Genomic DNA, 15,133 nt, shown 5'->3' on the forward strand with positions numbered 1-15,133 from the left:
TCATTCTTCATGTCGATGTCATGTCCTTTTTCTTCTTTGCATTGCTGGATGCTTGTTGGCTCTTGGTCTTTGCTCTTTGGCTTGACTCTTGGCTCTTTGACAACTCCTTTAGTGTGGACATCATTCTTCTTGTTGTCACTTAATGCTTGGTGCTTTGATGCTTTGTTCTTGATTTCCTTATCTTCCTTTGATGCGTTTAATGTGGATGCCATGCTGTGTGTTGTGGTCATCTCATGCACTTGTGCTTTGAGCATGCTTAGGATAGCGTTTAATGCACCTTTTCTTTGCTTTTGATGCTTATGCACATATGTTTTCCCATGATGAAGTTCCAAAGGATTTATTCCTTCCCCAAAAGATACTTCATGACCTGATGTTGAAATGAGCTGAAACTTCAGCTTTGGAGGTAGGTCATAGCAATGTTATGCCAACCCTAAGGGGCTAAGCCTAATTCAGCGCACACAAGGCAAATGGAGCAAAATACCAATAAACACATGAGCGTAGAATTCGAGCAAATAGCATCGTTTTTTATGAATCCTATTGTTATGGAAGCGATTGCCTAGGAGTGACAGAGGTCCCCCTTGAATGGCTAAGGAAATGAAGAGAATGAAGCTTGGCAAATCAAGGCCACAAGAGGGACAAGAGGATAAGATTAAGATTAGTGGGTAATTAGTTGATTAGTGAAGTATGTGAGTTGAGATTAGTGATGTGGAGATAGGGAAGACTCTATAACCATGTTGAGAATCATGGATATCCCATGCATGTACAAGGTGATTAGTGTTAATCCTACATTAATTTGGTGATTAATCTAATCTAAGGTAGGTGACCCCTAAGCATAAATATGATGATTAACTGCTCAACTATTTACGCAAGAGACTTAAGCTCAATTAGGTTACAAGATTGAGACTTGTACTCATATAGAGGCTTAAAAGCTTGCTTTATATTTCATAGCTTGAAATGACCCCCTTCTTTAATATGAGGAGGTACACTCTTAGGCTGAAAGTCTAGGGTGCAATAGGGAATTGGTAGGTGTTGCTTGGGATGTGGGGAACTACTAACTATTTGTTAGAAGAAATGTGTCCTTTCAAGAATGGAAAATTGAAGCAGCTGAGCTACATTTCTAACTAAGAATCCTCCTAAACGGATGTTTCAAATACGAAACATCCTTGTTTCTCGGTAGTCCCATAACTATGGCATCTGAATGTTATAGTTGAAAATAAGGTGGATCACAACACAAAAAATCATATAGCTACAAAAATAGGAAATAACCAACCTGACCAACTCTCTCAAGAAGACCTCCTTGTGGCTGCACATGATGTGAACAATAAGGTCAAGGAGGTGATTGACCTACAGAAGCATCAATGCGCGATTAGAATGCATTCAAAGAGAGCATAATCTATTTAAAGAGCTCTCTCTCTTTGCATGCCATTAGTTCATTACAAGGTTAAAAAAAACGTGATTTTTGTACCTCAACCTGATATGTCGGATCTCTCTTGCGTGCTCTTACATATCAATCTACTTTTGTCAGATTTCTTGGTTCGATTCCTTTGCATGATCTATGGACTGTCTGTCTCTCCTCCGTTCACATGGCATGATTGGAGGGGGATGTTGGGAGTGCCAATTTGTGCAGCTTGAGGAAGGCTTGCCATGTGTCTCTTAGGGGCTCCATAATCTAATGTGAGTAACCTCAGTCATTTTCGACTGGTAGGAGCCTAATTTTCCTCATAATCTCACACGAGTAACCATACTCGTTTTCAATGGATAGGAGCTCATAATCTCACATGAGTAACCTCACTTGTTTTCAATGAGTAGGAGCCTACTTTTCCTCGAACCTCCAAACTGTGTGACCTAGCCTCCATAAATTTTACCTCAATTCTTACCATGCTACCACTTATAGCTCCGTGAAACTCATCTTTAAGATTTTATATATATATATATATATATATATATATATATATATATATTCATATATACATACATTACATATATATAGAAGAGATGCAATGGAATGGCGTTATAAGGGCAAGAGTGATGCGGTAGCTGTTAGTGTTGCAATCTCTTGTGTTTCTAGATATGTTGGTTAATGCATGAGGCTACACAGACATCCTACATAAATTGCACATCAACTTCATGTCCAGGATCACAAAATTATGAATGACCTGCGAAATGAAATTTGTGTTGCTGACATGTCGTACGACCATCGGAAAGAGATTTCTACATGTTAGCATGTCGAACTCCCAGCTATAGTGAGACGACGACCATTCATAACCTCCTAGCTATCCTCTGGACTAAGTGCCACGGGTTTTTATGATCCTTGTTAGGTGACATCAATGGATGACATTGATCAAAATTGTGATGCCTTTTTTGGGCCGTCGGATAAAGTAAACTAGGGCCAGTAAACTAGGGTTGAAAAACATAGAATATAATGGCTTGAAACCACATGGTTTCGTTGCTTGAAGGTATAATATAGTGGTAAGATGTTTCCAATGGTGACCCAAGTTCTTGAGTTCAAATCCTCCTTTACACATAACATCTTGCTTCAAAATTTGCTAAATCCCAAACCCAAATTCACCCTGATTCCATGATGTAAACTATGATTTGCTAAGCAAACTAGGAAGTAAACAATGCTCACTTAGTAAACTAGGAAGTAAACTATGATCGCTTAGTAAACTATACCCGTTTAGTAAACCAGGAAGTAAACTATGATCGCTTAGTAACCTAGTTTACTGGCCCTAGTTTATTGGACCTAGTTTATTGGACCTAGTTTACTTTATCCGACGGCCCAAAAAGGTGTCGAGATTTTTGATCAATGCCATCCATTGATGTCACTTGACAAGGGTCTTTAAGACCCAGTGGCACTTAGTCCTGAGGCCTAGCTATGCCGGTCAGCTTGTGACTATCAGGAAGGGCGACCATTCCTTACTCGTTCGCAAACCAAAGCCCCTTCTCACTTGCTGTGTGCTCATGCTCTTGTGACTGTCACGAAGGGCGACCATCCCTTACTCGTTTGCAACCAAAGCCCCTTCTCACTTGCTCCTTACTCCTTTGCATCTCACTTGTTGTGTGCTCATGCTCTTGTGGTGGTCATGCCACGTGGCTGTGAACTTGCCAGGCAACATCAATGGCACTGCTCTTGTAGGGCTCTCTCCTTCACAGACCTTCATACACGTCATCTCACAAGCACATTTAGTTTGAGCTCAAACACATTTAATTAAAACTATCCTAATTATAATAAATTTTATAATATAGTATAACGAAAATCTCGATTAAAATTTAATTAAAACTATTATAATATAATATAATATAACACAAATCTTGATTAGAATTTAGAATCTTCGAGAGTTCAAACTTCAACTTTCACCATCGCATAAATGGCATTCACTACAACAAAGAACGATGAGTTGTACAATAAAGAACAATATGTCATTATCATTATGGTGAACACCACTAGCGTAATAAATGTTAAAGAATGTGCGGGAATGGCTGGCCGTAGCCGCCGTGTGATCCTGCGCGTTAAGGTTGGCTGAATGGATGCTTCATACGTGGAGCAGGTGCCAGGAAGGGGGCGGGGGAGAGAGAAAGAGACACAGAGAACAGCTGACCTATTCTGCGATGCTTCTGTAAACCCGCGCAGTTGCTGTAAGCTGAAGTCGCCAAGAATGGCTCTCTGATCTTCATCACTAGATTACCTTCTTCTACAGTGAAGGTATGCATGTTTGCGATGCTCCTTCATCGTCGTCACTATAAACCTGTGCAGTTGCTGTAATCACAGCTCGGCAAGAATGGCTCTCTGATTGACTTCATCAGATTACCTACAGTGAAGGAATGCATGTTGCAGAAGGGGCCATTGCACCTCACTACGTCAAGCTCCCCTTAGGGTTTCCTGTGTTTCTTGAAGCCTTTCTTAGGGTATGCCTCACTCCACACGGATTGAAGAAACGCCATCGCCGAAGCTCCTACTAGGCTAGGGGTCTGAAAACGATAACTGTTGAAACGGGAACCGTATCAATGCCATCCTAGTCTGCAGATTGAAGTTTTGCGCAGAGCTCGTATCATCTGTTTGGGTTTTTCTTTGCACGTTATGCAAGGTGCGGCGGGGGCCATTGCATGCACTTGTTAGCTGGTAGATTGCAGCTCTATAGTGGTCACTTTCCTGCTGCCAGATGGGGGAAGGCGTCCCAGAGGACTCTCAGATGGAAGAGGTGAATGGCTTCTCTTTTCTGTTGTTTCTGCTCCAATGGTTTTGGTTTAAGAGTTGTTGACTTGCCATCATCACATTGTAGCTATGATTCAACCCATAAAACAGGCCTCTTTGTGAGAGTGTAGAGGACATTCATTGTTCGCTCACATTCGATGGTTTTTTTCTCCTCAATGTGCTTAGAAAGTGTCAACTTTGTCCCCAGCTGTGTAGCCCAGGTTGTAAGGGTTTCGAATCTCTAGTGTTTAAACTCTGCTGGTTGCAGCCACACTATGAAAAAAAAAGGTCTTCAGACAGTTTCATCATCCGTGTCTTTGTTCATGGTGTTGTAGAACATGGATTCAGGGTTATCCGAGGCATCTTCACCCATAACAAATGAGGTATGCCTGTGGTAACATATTGCTATTGAACTGATACGTGGCTTAAATAGTGCTATCAGAGTTTAGTGACATGCGTTTCCCAAATTGCCAGTGAGATTTAAGCACTGAAACTTGGTTCACATTGTGTCGGTGCTATCCATTTGAATTTTGCACCCCCCTCCCCCACAGTGCCTTCAAGAATCAGTTAACACAAGGACATATTGCGTTTTTGAGCAATTTTGAAGCTAGTGGCCGACTGAAAGCAGGAGTCAGGACTGAGTGCTGGTCTATGGTTACTTAATGCATTGCAATTACTTGTAAGCTGGTAGATTGTGGCTCATAACTGTGTACCTTCTTGCTCCCAGACGGGTGAAGGCATCGTAGAGGATTGAAGAGGTGATTTGCTTCTCTTTTGTGTTGCTCCACTTCCAAGTTCTGGTTTTGGTTAGGACTTGTTGAGCTGCCGACTGCTTTGATTCAACACCTTCTTGCCACATTCATGTTTGACGGTTTCCTCATCAACCTATTTAGAAATCATCGTCTTTATTCAAATCAGCTGGTTAGTCAACGATATCTTAGATGATTTGCCATCAATGCATTTGGAAATGGTCGTCTTATGGTGAGGTCTGGCTGTTTCAGGTGGTCCCTGTAAGGGCGGGTTGGGTTTTTGAGCACTTAGGATGATTATTCTTTTCTTCTTGGATTTGCTCAACTAGTCAGTAGCTTATGCAAAGGCTCATGAAGCATGTTATACAGGAGGTTTTAGAGGGGTTTCATTTTTTGTTCATGTAAGCAAGTCTAGGTGAAGGAGTGACACCTTGAAAAGATCATATTTTAAAGTGCTTATATGTTGTGATCCAAATTCCATAAATGAACATATTTCGAGCTGGCTGTACGTAGCATGCCACAAATATTTAGGCAATATTTTGATCAATGTGCTATGACTGCAGGTCTCCAGTGTTCGCTCAATAACTTAATGCTTATTAATAGTTGATATGGTAGAGACCCTTCTGCACAATGTGTGATGCCCTTTTGATCATTTAAACAGGATGAAAGGCTAGCCAGCAGGAAAAGATTTTATGTTGCTGCTGCAACTGATGATGATGCTCTTGTGGGTATTGTTTCTCAACCTGGTGGTTACAACAAGAGAATCAAGTCTGAAGTGGGTGAATCTTATTTTGGGGAGAACTTTCAAGATTTTGGGGAGGAAATAGACTTGATTGAGGTCGGTGACCTTTCAGAGACAGTTTGCTGTATTTGTGATAATGGTGGAGACGTGATCTGGTAACTTCCTCTAATAAGAAGTTATTGAATTTTATGTAAATATGTGCAGATTAGATAAGATTTTATTTTAATGCTAACATGACACGAGAGAGAGAGAGAGAGAGAGAGAGAGAGAGAGAGAGAGAGAGAGAGGGGGGGTCTATGGGACCAAAAAGAAACCTACGTGTAAACTTGATTTCAAGACAACATGACAAGAAAAAGGAAGGGCTTATGTACTATGTGGGTCCATTGTATACAATGAAGTAAGCACGTTCGGCAGTGCCTCCCTTGCCCATCCTTCTCCATAATCGAAGGCAGAGATATGATGATCTCCCCGTCCTGTGGTGAGACCTCTCCATAGTGCCAGAGTATGCTTCGGATTTGCAGCCGACGAGTGGAAGGTTGGGACCACTTGGGGCGGGGGCATTTTGCTTTCGGAGGGGGGGTCATGCTTTCTCTCTCTGTCTCTCTAGTGACTGGTTGCATGGGGACAAATGCAACATGAGCTCTTGGAGGCAGTGAAGCTCTAGTAATTACAGGTTCTTTGTTCCATCTCAAGGTTGTGATGTTCCACATGCAATCATGTGAGGTCCTTCCCAAATAAACCTTGGTGGTGAGGATAGCCACGGGCTGTTCCCTTCTGAAGTCCTTCCCAGCTTGCCTTGCATCGACCAAGGTAGATCCTGTGATGCCCATTTGCTTGCATAATGCCTGGCCGTCCTCCTCAAGCGATGCTCCTTTGGGGAGCCTAGTAACCCTTTGCTTGCTGGCGTTTGTCCTTTTCCAATGTTGCGGTCATGATGGGCGGGTGTCTTGTTTTCCTTAGTCACGTCCACCCATTTAAGGGTCTTGTTGAGCTCCTTTTTAACACCTTCAGCCCACTGCATTGATATCCTTGTTGAGAGAAAAGAAGGTAGTACAATGTATCATGATAAATCTGAACTATCGAAAAGGGGGGAGAGAGAGAGAGAGAGAGAGAGAGAGAGAGAGAGAGAGAGAGAGAGAGAGAGAGACCATTAACCATTAATGCATTAAGTTGTGCTGATGACTCTTACTTTGTGTAAATCAAACAGCTGTGATGGCCCATGTATGCGTTCATTTCACCTCAATAAAGGTGCCGGTGGTGCTAGTGATAGCGACTGCTGTACCTTGGGATTCAGCAAAGCTGAGGCAGAGGTACTTCAATCATCACAAAACCGACCAAGAGATGCCATCTTAAAATGTATGGATTAACAATCATTGTCTTCATGTATTTGCTTACTTGTCTTTGCATTTATGTTGTTGCTTTGCAGAGAATGGACAAGTTTTTTTGTCCAAATTGTAAGTCTAAAAAGCATCAATGCTATATATGTGGAGGGCTTGGATGTTCAGATGAAGCTGCCAGTGCTGCACAGGAGGTACAGCTGCCTCACTTTGTACCTTAAGTCTAGTTGCTCTGCAGAGATTTAGATGATTATAGTCTAGTTTTTTGGTCTGTGAAAGGATCTGGATGGTATATGGTACTTGCCAGCCAGATGTTCACAAGTTCTATGTTAGCTAGAACTTGACTTAAGCTTGAAATTGAATCAAGAGGAGAAGATTGCAACAAGTTCTGGATTATCAAGCCTTGTATTGACCAGTTATGCTCTCTCTGTAGAAAACTTTCTTTATTTGTAAACCCACTAAATGGGGTTGCACATAGATGATTTGCTTGTGTTCTCTTCATTGGAACTTGATGATTGCATGCAAAAGGCCTAACAAGGTTAGTTACAGAAGTAGATCTGATAGATATTTGTTAGCTGAATGGCAAGGTTTCTTAGCTTTCAATTTTGTAGATCTGTTTTAGGCCTGGGTGCTATATACTAGGACACTAATCTACGGATTAGAGACCTAATCCAATCGGGTTAGGGGTCCCAAGATTAGGGATTAGCATGCCGATACTTGGCTAGGGTCCTTGGATTGATAAAAAAGGTTTAATGATTGTTTATAGCAACTTAACTATTTTGTAGATTTGTTTTAGGCTTGGGTATTATATACCAAGACACTAATTTATGGATTAGGGACCTAATCCAATGCGGTTAGGGGGGCCCAAGATTAGGGATTAGCATGCTGATACTTGGCTAGGGTTCTTGGATTGATAAAGTAGGCTTAATGGTTGTTTATAGCAAGTTAGCTATTTATGGTGTAGTTATCACTATATAATTGAGAGCTTGGGTTATTACGAGACATAGTTGTGTGATGCACGATTGAAGGTTTGGCTTGGACAAGGAGAGCAGACTTGCTCATGCCGTGCACATGGTGAGTACATAGGTTGGCGTGTCAAAGGCCTTCGGCAGGCTTTGGTGGTATGAGATGTTGGAGTTAGACATGTGCAAGAGCCCTAGCCTTGGCTTGGGGGAGATTGGTGGATGCCGATTGTGGTTTGGAGGTGAGCTAGCTTGCTACTTTTGGTGATTTAGTTGAGAACTAATTGTGTTTTTAGTTGTGCTTAGGAAAGATTTGGGATGGACTTTACAGTTGGTACCAGAGCAATCCTAACGTAGAGGCCGAAGAGGTATGCACATCTAGGTGTTGTAGATGGTGAGATTTCCAAGCATTTCTCTTGTCACTATTTTTTTTATAACGAATTGCTATGTTGAAGTTCGTACATGGATTTGTTGGTGTTAGGGATTGCGTGAGAGCTGCAAAGCGCTGATTTTGTGCGTTTGGGCTTGGGGCAAGTATTGTTTGAGAGGCGGAAACCCTATGAAAGGATTGGCTCAGGGTGGTTGTTGGAATAGTTGGAGTCTTGGTAGTATGAAAGGTTATTTAGGTCTTTTGGTGTGAACACATTAGGTGCGAACCACCTCTTATTAAGGGACAAAAGATAGGACCCTAGTGCCTATCAAAGCATTGAACATGGTGGAAATCTTATGCTCAATAATTGATTAATCTTGCTCTCTCATGCGTTGCTCCATCTCTCTCTCTCTCTCTTCCATCCATCCATGTCTATGTACCCTCACACCATGGCTTGATCTCTCTACCTCTCTTTTCACTCTCACTCCTCTTAGGCCTGGCACCATGAATTCTAATATGGTATCAGAGCCAAGATAACAATCTTTTAATTGCGCCAACATCTTGCCCATGTTGTGCATTGCCATGCTTTATCTTTCTTCTTGTGTTTTTTGTCAGCATTTTTCCCTTTTCCATCATTGTTGCATTTTTGCTCATTTGTGTCTTTGTGTTCACTGTTTTTAGGGTTTTTTGCATTTTTAAAGAGTTTTTTGTGTTTTTAGGGGTTTTGCATTTTCGATGACCCTGCTCTACTCTACAGCACTGGCAACCCTACTTACTGTTCATTGATGCCTCTTTTTCCCGCCATGTAGCATCATACATAGCTGCGTTTTTTCCTTTGCTACATGAGTTGCATTTTCCTCTTCATCTATTGCAACCCACCATGTCTACACTTGGCTGCAACCTGAGGTTGATGTGCAAGCAAAGGCTATTAATGCAAGTAAGAGGAGTTACATATCAACAAAATGTAAGCATTTGTATCCAACATTGGTCTAGGTTCAAGAGACATAGGCTTTGAAGAGCCTCGAGCATGGGTGGCCATGTTGGGCTTGCCCAAGAGCCACCAAGGGCCATCCAAGGGCTTAATGACCATGATCATGTACGAGTCTCGTACATGGTCATGGTCATGGTCAGGTGTGATGCTCCTTGCATTATAAGTTTGAGGACTTGTAAGACTAGTACTTTGATTCTCCATCCAACCATATCCCAAGTAAACCCTAAACTCATGGTTATATGGGCCTAAGTAGTGCATGCTTCCAACTTCAGCCCCTTGACCTTTTATTAGCTAAACATTGTCTTTTCATTCACTAATGCCTCTTCAACTATCCCTAGAAGGGGGCATCCTTCTTTGTGTCCCTTGGGATTCCATTGTGCCATAGTCAGGAATGGGCATTTTTAGACTCGGGAATGTTGGGGATGGCTGCATCTTCCTGTTCCCATTCCCGTCCCATGTCACTCTATAGTCACAGGGAATGGCCATTCTCAATCTTTTCCGTCCCCGTTCCTCGTCCCCATTTTGCGTCCCATGTGACTATGCATTGTGCACCATTTACTTCTCTTTTTACTTTAACTTAAATGCCTATTAACCATTGCTTAGGTATTTTCTATTTTAAATTCCCTAAATCTTATTTATATTCAAACCTTTTACATATAAATAATCTTTCCTAGTCTTATCTTTTAGTGTTTCCTCTCAGTCTCATAACATTTTCTCTCCCTTGAAAGAAAAGTTTTTGTTCTAGAAAACAAACTCAGGAAACCTTTTTTTTTAGTGTATTCACTCTTTTTCAAGTTGATCCTTCTTTTGGTCTATCTTTCCACTTTACTAAACATTCTTTAAACATAGAATGTCTAGTTTTCCTTTTCTCGATATTCGAGAATCATTTCAGGCCCATGTGGAAGAAAAGGTGGTTCTATAAAATCAACTATTGTTTCTTTTCCAATGATGTTGTCATTGTTTCCTATCTTGTGTTTCAGTCTACCAACATGAAACACATGATGTACTCTAGATTCTTTAGGTAAAGCTACCTTGTAAGCTACACTTTCAAATTTTTTAAGTATTGAATAAGGACCGCAATACCTTGGGCTTAATTTTAAAACTTTTTCACTTTTAAGTTTTCGACTTTTCAAAAACTTTTACATAAGCTAAATCACCTTCCTTAAAATTAATTGGTCTTCTTCTATCTTTCTTATAACTAATATAACGATCTTGCGCTCTTTTAACGTTACTTCTTGCAACGTTTAACATGTCTTGCATGTCTTTGAGAAAGTCTTTTACACTATGCAACTTTTCTTTTTGTAATCCAATTGCTATGGGTACTCTAGATTGAAATCCATACATTAGTATGAATGGACTAAAACCGATAGCAGAATGTTTAGCACTATTATAAGCAAATACTAATAATGGAAGATACTCATTCCAATTGTTTTGCTTATGATTAACATATGCTCGAAGCATATCTTCTAGGACTTGATTAACTCTTTTTGTATACTCATACTAAGTTTGGTGTCTAACTTTTTGAACATTAAAAAAAAAAATGACTTGTAAACTTTGTATCTCGATCGCTTACTATATCTGTTGGCAATCCATACAATTTGTATAGATGATGGATAAACATTTTAGTCAATTCTAGTGTTTTTACTTCTTTTTTAGTTGGTATAAATTGTACAAACTTGGTTAACCTATCCACTACTTTCATCACTGAATCATGCCATCTACTTGTTCGGGATAGTCCTACTATGAAATCCATAGAAATACTTTTTCACTTACTCTCAGGTATTTGTAGTGGTTGTAATATTCGACCTACTTTTAGGCGCTCAACTTTATTGATTTTGTACTTAAGGGCATTTTATAACACGATTTTGGACGTCCTTTAAACTTGCCTAGTAAAATTATCTTTTAATAAGTACATAGGTCTTAGAAATTCGCGGACGCTCAGTCCTTGGATTGCCATGACATTCTAGTAAGATATTTTTACGAATATTTTATTCTTTAGGTACACAAATGTGACCTTTATATAACAAGTATCCATTATCGATGGATTTTGTTTTCAACAATCTATTTTACTTATTAATCCTTCTTTAAGTGATTCCTTTGAATCACTATCCTTTTTAAGTGACAGCCTTTTATCACTAATAGCTACATTTTCTTTACTCTATCTTTTTTAATTAACTCCAGACTACTTCATAGCTAGGATTATTAGCACATTTTTCTTTTAAGTGAGCCAGCAACTCACTTCCTAGTTGAATAAAAATCAACTCATTTATCATGGTTGCTTGACTTAGAGCATCTGTCACGACATTAAATTTTTCTTTTCTATATCTGATTTGAAAATCAAACTTTTGTAGGATTTTAGCCCATCTAGCCTTCTTATCTTTTAACTCCTTTTAGAACTGGTAATCTATGGTGGGTGTGGAGGAGTTCTACCTTCTCTCCCACCCCTCAACTCCTCGCTTCCCTCAACCTATTTCTTCAAAATGTATTTTCTTACTCTCCAACCTTCCTTCATCATGGCAACCACCACTATTGTATGTTGCTAGTAGCTATTGAGGGCCCTATAATGCCCACGGGCCACTACTGTCCCTCTGTTACCCCAGGGCCACTCATGTTTGCCGCTTCTTTTTTGTACACTCTTTGTAATCTCTGCCCTAGCTTACATATTTCACACTGTATATGGACAAAGGCCCACTATTGTAATGAAAGCAGGCCATATAAGGGTATATGTAATGAGGACATGTTTTGGGCACCGCATAAGTGTGGGCACCTAGGTAAAGCCCAATTGTATATAAGTGACTTATGGGAGTGTAAAGACGTTATAAGTAATACAATCTACATTGAGCTCTAGCTTGGAGAGCTTGACTACTTACTCGTCTTGTGATATCTCTTTCTTGTTTCCATGTCTTGATGCTTGCATGATTTTGTCTTGTGATTAGCTAGTTGTGGAGAGTGAGTGATTGAGAGAGAGATAGTGTAAGTGGAGAGAGTTTTCTAGCTTCCCTCTCTTGTGACATTGGATTGCAAAGAGCCCAAGCAATTGGATTGGTAGAGCTTGAGGATTTGACACCCCTTGAGGCTTCCATTCCCACGATCAATGCACTTTTACGCTTTAGACGGGTTCATACTTCCGGAGAGACAATGCTTGTTGTGAAGCTATGACTTCCCTAAGCAATGTTCACCACGAAAGAGCCCATTTTCACTATCAAAGAGCTAGTGCCTCTCATCCTCATCATACGGACTACCATCTCCACTACTCCATTGCTCCAAAGCTGCAAGTTGCCGAGTACGACCAAGATGGGAAAGTTTTCCGACCTCATATATCTGCTCAAGAATGTCGAGACTCGTAGGTAGCGCATCCACATGACTCTGTGTGGACTTCAAGTTTTCAAGGACCTCAAGGTTGCTTTAGCAGAGACTCCTTGTTTAGCACTTGCCTCATGGGATGATCCATTCTAGGTTATCACACTGATGCGAGTACATCGCCATTGGAGATGTCTTAGAGCAAAATGTTCACCTAGATTTCTTGTAAGTTGATCCTTGCAGGGAAGAATTACTTGGTCTATGATTGGGAACTCCTTGTTGTGGTCTAGGTTGTGAAACATTGGAAACCCTTTCTACATAGGTGGGTGCGAATTTGAGGTCTGCATTGATTATCAGGCATGGCGTTAGCATTCAAACAATGCCAAGTGCACAATGGAGTGGCTGGTAGCACTGGTGGAGCCAGGTCTTCCAATAGTTTGGTTGCATGATTGAGTACCTTCCAAGCAAGGCCAATCGAGTGGCCGATGCGTCAAGCAAGAAAGGAATAGTTTCCTACATCCAGTACGAATAGTTTCCTACATCCAGTACGCACCAAAGGACCAAATGAGATGAAGCACAAGACGTGGATTTCTAGGAATTTGTTACTTAGTAGGAACATGCATTGGACGCCATAGGACCTTGCTGTAACATGCGGAAGCTGCGTGGTCGAATCGGTAACTTTCAATTCTCAGAATTCAGCAAGCTTTCACGACGATTATAATGCACAATACTGAAGTAGATGTGCAGAAAATAGAGAGAGAGAGAGAGGGAGAAGAGGTCACAATATTGGGTCCCAAATACCCTCTGTAGGGCCCCCACCACGAATGGTGTATTTGCTTTATTAGAATGATGCAAATCAGAAAATAAAGACTGAATCTTGACCTGTAATGTTCATCTTGGTTGGAGCACTCCCCTTGGTTGTCTTGGCCCTTGGAACTTTGTGAATACTGAGATGCCATACTTGATTTATGGCTGGGCTTTATATACCCCCTCAGGCTTCTAGTCGGCCAGCTTTATAGAGGTCGGCTGTTGGAAAATCCTCATGCCTAGGAATAAATAGCATTAAATGCTTATTAAAGCCATCGATTCACACCTTGTATTGGCTGGCCACCTAAGCACACATGCTGGGCTGCTGGGCAGCCCCTGTGTTGGCTGTGTGGGCTGCCCCAGAAAGACGAGAGTTCAATATAGAGACTGTATTTGTGACCTGTTTGTAAATGACTGTTTTATGTCAAAAATGCTGGGGAAGCATTTTGACCATCTTGTGATTAAGGTCGTGGAGACCTAACTGATAAAGTTGCAACTGCTATGACGGAGAGTCAATGGAGGACGTCTCGTGTAGCAAGGTCGGTCGAGGTCTTGACCAGCCTCGGTTCGATTTAAACGGTGAGCTTCCGGTACGGTGGATGAGGGACCAAGGAAGCGGCACAGACAGGCCATGCAGGGCCAGCCCCTAGGCAGCCAGGCAGCCAGCCCTAGAGGCTGCACAGCCAGGCCATGCAGGGCCAGCACAACAGGTGGCCAGCAAGGGTATCCAGCAGATGCAAGGCGGCCAGCCCATGTGAAAAGTGCCTATTATTAGGCTTATAAACAAGTCGTGGAGCATATTGAAACAGGCCGACAGCTGTTTATGAGTCCACCGACCAGCATAGCTTAAGGTTTAAAAACATAGGCCAGCCAAAGAGTCAAATCATCTCATATTTCACAAAGTGCTGACCTTCCTAGGGCTGGCCTACTGAGCCACAGCCCCTCGTCTGGCTGCCATGCTGCCCAAGCCTCCTAAGGAGGGCCAACAAGGCCTATGCCCTATAAGGGCTGGCCACACATGCAATGGGGCTTCATGGGCCAAAGCCATGGCCAATGGGCTGCCCCACATGGCCCTAGTATTGGGTAGAACCATATACTCTATGCAATCCTACATGCAACTACATGCTTCCTCGAGGCCCTTGCATCTCGGCTCGACATCAGCACCATATGCAAGAGCGGCTAGCTCACTTACACTCACACCTGGAGATCATGCTCCGAGGTATTTTTGCCTCGCCATCGCCTATGTGTCACATATTACACCCCCATTATGGTACTGGTTGGAGCTAGACAAATCTGCATTGCATTCTTGTATACCCTACGCATATAGTTTGCATACTGAGCCTCTAGCAATAGTGCTCCATCCATCACACCCCCCCACTAGCTCAGTACTTTTATAGTTTATTTCATGTTCATTTTGTCCCCTTTTTTTTGGACATCGAGAAGACATTGACAGTTGTACCTTGATTTGTCTGATAGGTCGAGTTCGGCCTCTAGTAGACAGTAATACAGCTTTCTTTCTTTCTTTCTCACTCACTCACTCTCTCTCTCTCTCTCTCTCACACACACACACACACACACACACACACACACACACACACACGTACGTACTCTCATTTCTGCTACATTGTGCAATCGTCAAGAACCAAGGTGCTAAATATTCGTTATCTAAAGTATAATCTTGTT

At 41.6% G+C, this 15,133-nt stretch overlaps 1 protein-coding gene across 2 annotated transcripts in view; it reads left to right on the forward strand.

Moving 5' to 3' along the window:
* The first annotated feature begins 3,482 nt into the window (after positions 1-3,482).
* The window catches only part of LOC147617421 (protein ENHANCED DOWNY MILDEW 2-like), a 95,648-nt gene continuing 83,997 nt past the window's right edge, over positions 3,483-15,133 (forward strand). For both annotated transcript variants that reach the window (XM_086775676.1, XM_086775677.1), the window contains exons 1-4: positions 3,483-4,199; positions 5,603-5,838; positions 6,891-6,993; positions 7,110-7,214. In XM_086775676.1, the coding sequence (XP_086631802.1) occupies positions 4,161-4,199; positions 5,603-5,838; positions 6,891-6,993; positions 7,110-7,214 (483 nt within the window). In that variant the 5' untranslated portion in view covers positions 3,483-4,160. The remainder of the gene's footprint in view (positions 4,200-5,602; positions 5,839-6,890; positions 6,994-7,109; positions 7,215-15,133) is intronic.

The sequence above is a fragment of the Cibotium barometz genome, chromosome 36 (assembly GCF_041138505.1).
Source record: "Cibotium barometz isolate CiBa-2024 chromosome 36, ASM4113850v1, whole genome shotgun sequence".
NCBI classification, from domain to species: domain Eukaryota; kingdom Viridiplantae; phylum Streptophyta; class Polypodiopsida; order Cyatheales; family Cibotiaceae; genus Cibotium; species Cibotium barometz.